General features: G+C 55.2%; 1 protein-coding gene across 3 annotated transcripts in view; it reads left to right on the forward strand.

The window, feature by feature from the left end:
- Positions 1–2,281, forward strand: part of LOC113208915 (aromatic-L-amino-acid decarboxylase) — a 17,507-nt gene extending 15,226 nt beyond the window's left edge. For 2 of the 3 annotated variants that reach the window (XM_052271653.1, XM_052271654.1), the window contains exons 7-11: positions 25–378; positions 455–620; positions 696–987; positions 1,135–1,215; positions 1,324–2,281. In XM_052271653.1, the coding sequence (XP_052127613.1) occupies positions 25–378; positions 455–620; positions 696–987; positions 1,135–1,215; positions 1,324–1,603 (1,173 nt within the window). In that variant the 3' untranslated portion in view covers positions 1,604–2,281. The remainder of the gene's footprint in view (positions 1–24; positions 379–454; positions 621–695; positions 988–1,134; positions 1,216–1,323) is intronic. The other variant, XM_052271655.1, reaches the window with a different exon arrangement.
- The last annotated feature ends 667 nt before the right edge of the window (positions 2,282–2,948 follow it).

Below are 2,948 nucleotides of genomic sequence, written 5' to 3' on the forward strand. Positions count from 1 at the left end.
CGTGCTTTTGCCCCCTGCCCGCAGTCCCTGCTGGATGGTGTCCAGTACGCCGACTCGTTCAACACCAACCCCAACAAGTGGCTGCTCGTCTCCTTTGACTGCTCGTGTCTCTGGGTGCGCGACCGGCTGCGCCTCACCTCGGCCCTGGTCGTCGACCCGCTGTACCTGCAGCACGGCTACTCCGAGTCCACCATCGACTACCGCCACTGGGGGGTGCCGCTGAGCCGGCGCTTCCGCGCCCTCAAGCTGTGGTTCGTCATGCGGACGTATGGCATCGAGGGGCTGCGCCAGTACATCCGGCACCACATCAAACTGGCCAAGAGCTTCGAGGCCCGGGTGCTGAAGGACCCCCGCTTCGAGGTCTGCAACGAGGTCAAGGTCCGTGTCGATGGCAGTGCATAGTTTTGCCGATTTATGCGACCCTGGTCACGAGAACTCCTTTTCCACTCTCCAGCTCGGCCTGGTGTGCTTCCGCCTGCGGGGCACGGACCAGCTCAACATGAAGCTCCTCAGCAGCATCAACGCTTCAGGGCGGCTTCACATGGTGCCCGCCACCGTCGTGGACAAGTACATTATCCGGTTCTGCGTCACGGCTCAGAATGCCACGGAGGAAGACGTGGGTGAGTACCAGCCGCTGCCCCGCCCCGATGAGTATTGTCAGACGCGGGCCTGTGCACCGGGACTTTTGGTTCCAGAGCACGCCTGGCAGGTCATCACGGAGGTGGCCTCGAGTCTCCTCGGCGAAATGAACGGCGAGCCTCCGGAGATCATGGACGACCGCAAACGGCGCGAGACGCTGGCCTACAAGCGGTCCTTCTTCGTGCGGATGGTGTCCGACCCCAAAATCTACAACCCCAAGATCGCCAAAGCGGTGCCCGGTCAACGGCGGCTAGTCTCTTCCGAGGCTGACATCGAGGACATCGAGGAGGTCGAGAACGACGAGCCGGAGGTGGAGAGCGCCAGCAACATCACCATACAGAAGCCGATGTAAGTGTGAGGAGCCCCTGTGGACCCGGGGGTAGGCAGTCCCGCCGCGCACGCCTGCTCGGCTCGGCGGCCCACGCTGCAGGCGACCTTGCCTCTCGCGCGCCCGCACCGACTCACCACTCACCGCAAACCCTTTTGCTGTTTCAGCGCGACGTGGATCAGCTGGCCGCTCGAGTTCCTGTTCCAGGGCGTGTTCGACGAGGCTCACCACGCGGAGGTGCCGGTGAGGTGAGTGTCGTCCGGCTGGTGTCCGGCCGCTGCCCCGCTGGGGCCCTCCTCCACCATCACACACACCCATTCTCGTGCTGTTGTGCCGTTGTGTGACAGTCATCGTAGCCTCTGCGACAGGTTCCGCCACCTGGACACCATGGTGCGGCTCAAGGCGCGGCGCGGCAGCTCCTCGCCCTCGCCAGAGTACGAGCCTCGCGACGACAGCGGGGGCAGCGGCGGCAGCGGCAGCGTGTCGCCTACCTCCTCCACGGGGCCCGCGCCTCCCCAGCCCGCCATGCTGGTCGCCGTGGCATCCCCGAGGCGGTCGCCCGCCTTCCCGCGCAAGCTGCACTTCGGACGGTCCAGCCAGCAGGCTGGTCAGGAGCTCGACAAGGACACCAAGTAGAGTGCACGCCTCGCCAGCCGCGTGCCACTCCGCCCGAAACCATTGATTGAATCTGTGTAGAGTAATTGGAGTGGTGTTCTAATTTTAGCTCGTAATTTAATTCTTCGCGATAGTGTCGCTTCCATAGAATTAATCTGCTCTTTCTTCTGGAAGTCATCATTACACAGTAGGCGATTGACTGGTGAGTTGAGTATAGTTGATAGTTACAATTTTGAGTAGTTTTAGGATGTTTTGTCCAATTCCTTATCTCATTTCCTAGTTCAACTAGACTGTAAGGCAAAAAAAAATATTTTTAAAGCTGCATCGGGAAATGTATTTCTTGGCTTTATTTTTTAATATCCGACTAAAAACTTAATGTTACTCCACATTATTCGACAACAGTGTATTTTAACAGAGTGTTCTTGCCGTTCCTCTCTAAATGGTGCTACACTGCATTTGGTGGCGCGATTAGATACCGACTACATTGCAGCTGTTTGTCCGATTTTGCTGTCTGGAGTGTCTCGGAGCCGGTCGTCAGTTATGTCGCCGCTTTCCGAAGACCAAGGCAAGATACAAAATTGGTTATTGTTTTGTTATTATGAGTTGGTTAGCATTTAGAGAACATTGCCTCATTATTTTGAATTGTGTCACCATTGTGAAAAGTTGAACAGTGTTAAATAATAATTCTATTACATGAAACGACTACTTAACTTATTTATCATTGTGGTGAATAGTGGGATGAAAAAAGTCAACGTTTCGACCAAAAAAAAAGTCCGAGCCGCAGAAGTGTTGTTTCCATATTTTGATATGTTTTGACTATCGATTAGGCTGTCAGTCACCGGCTAGAAGTTCCCAACACTCTGACTTCATGTCCGTTTGCACACAGTAGCTCCAACCTACACGGCCACTCGTGCATTCAAGTGTGAGTGCCACCCCCACCCAGACAAAGACAATCAAAAGTGGAAGTACGCTCGTTCACCGCGCAGTGGTCGCTGGAACAGCCGCATCGAATCACCATTGTCAGAACGAACTCCCGTACCTGTCTTTGCCTATCAGATGTACACGTTGGTATCAAGATGAGTGGAGACATGCCACGTCCCTGTTTGTAGCTACACGATTGTAGCTACAGCCGACAGTGACCGAGTCAGCTTAAACTGAACCGTCTATAGACGAATTCATTACTTCCGCCAATGCTAGAATATCAATCAGAAGTAAACAGCGCTAAAAACTAAAGCGAAAACGAAATATATCAATGCCTCTCCGAAGCTCTCACCTAGTCCAAGCACTCGGGGGGTAGGGGGCCGCGACGCGGGGGGCCCGATTCAGGAAAGCATTGCCTACCCTCCAGGCGTTTTCAGCGACAATC

Source organism: Frankliniella occidentalis, unplaced genomic scaffold, assembly GCF_000697945.3.
Source record: "Frankliniella occidentalis isolate FOCC.00 unplaced genomic scaffold, Focc_3.1 Scaffold168, whole genome shotgun sequence".
NCBI lineage: Eukaryota > Metazoa > Arthropoda > Insecta > Thysanoptera > Thripidae > Frankliniella > Frankliniella occidentalis.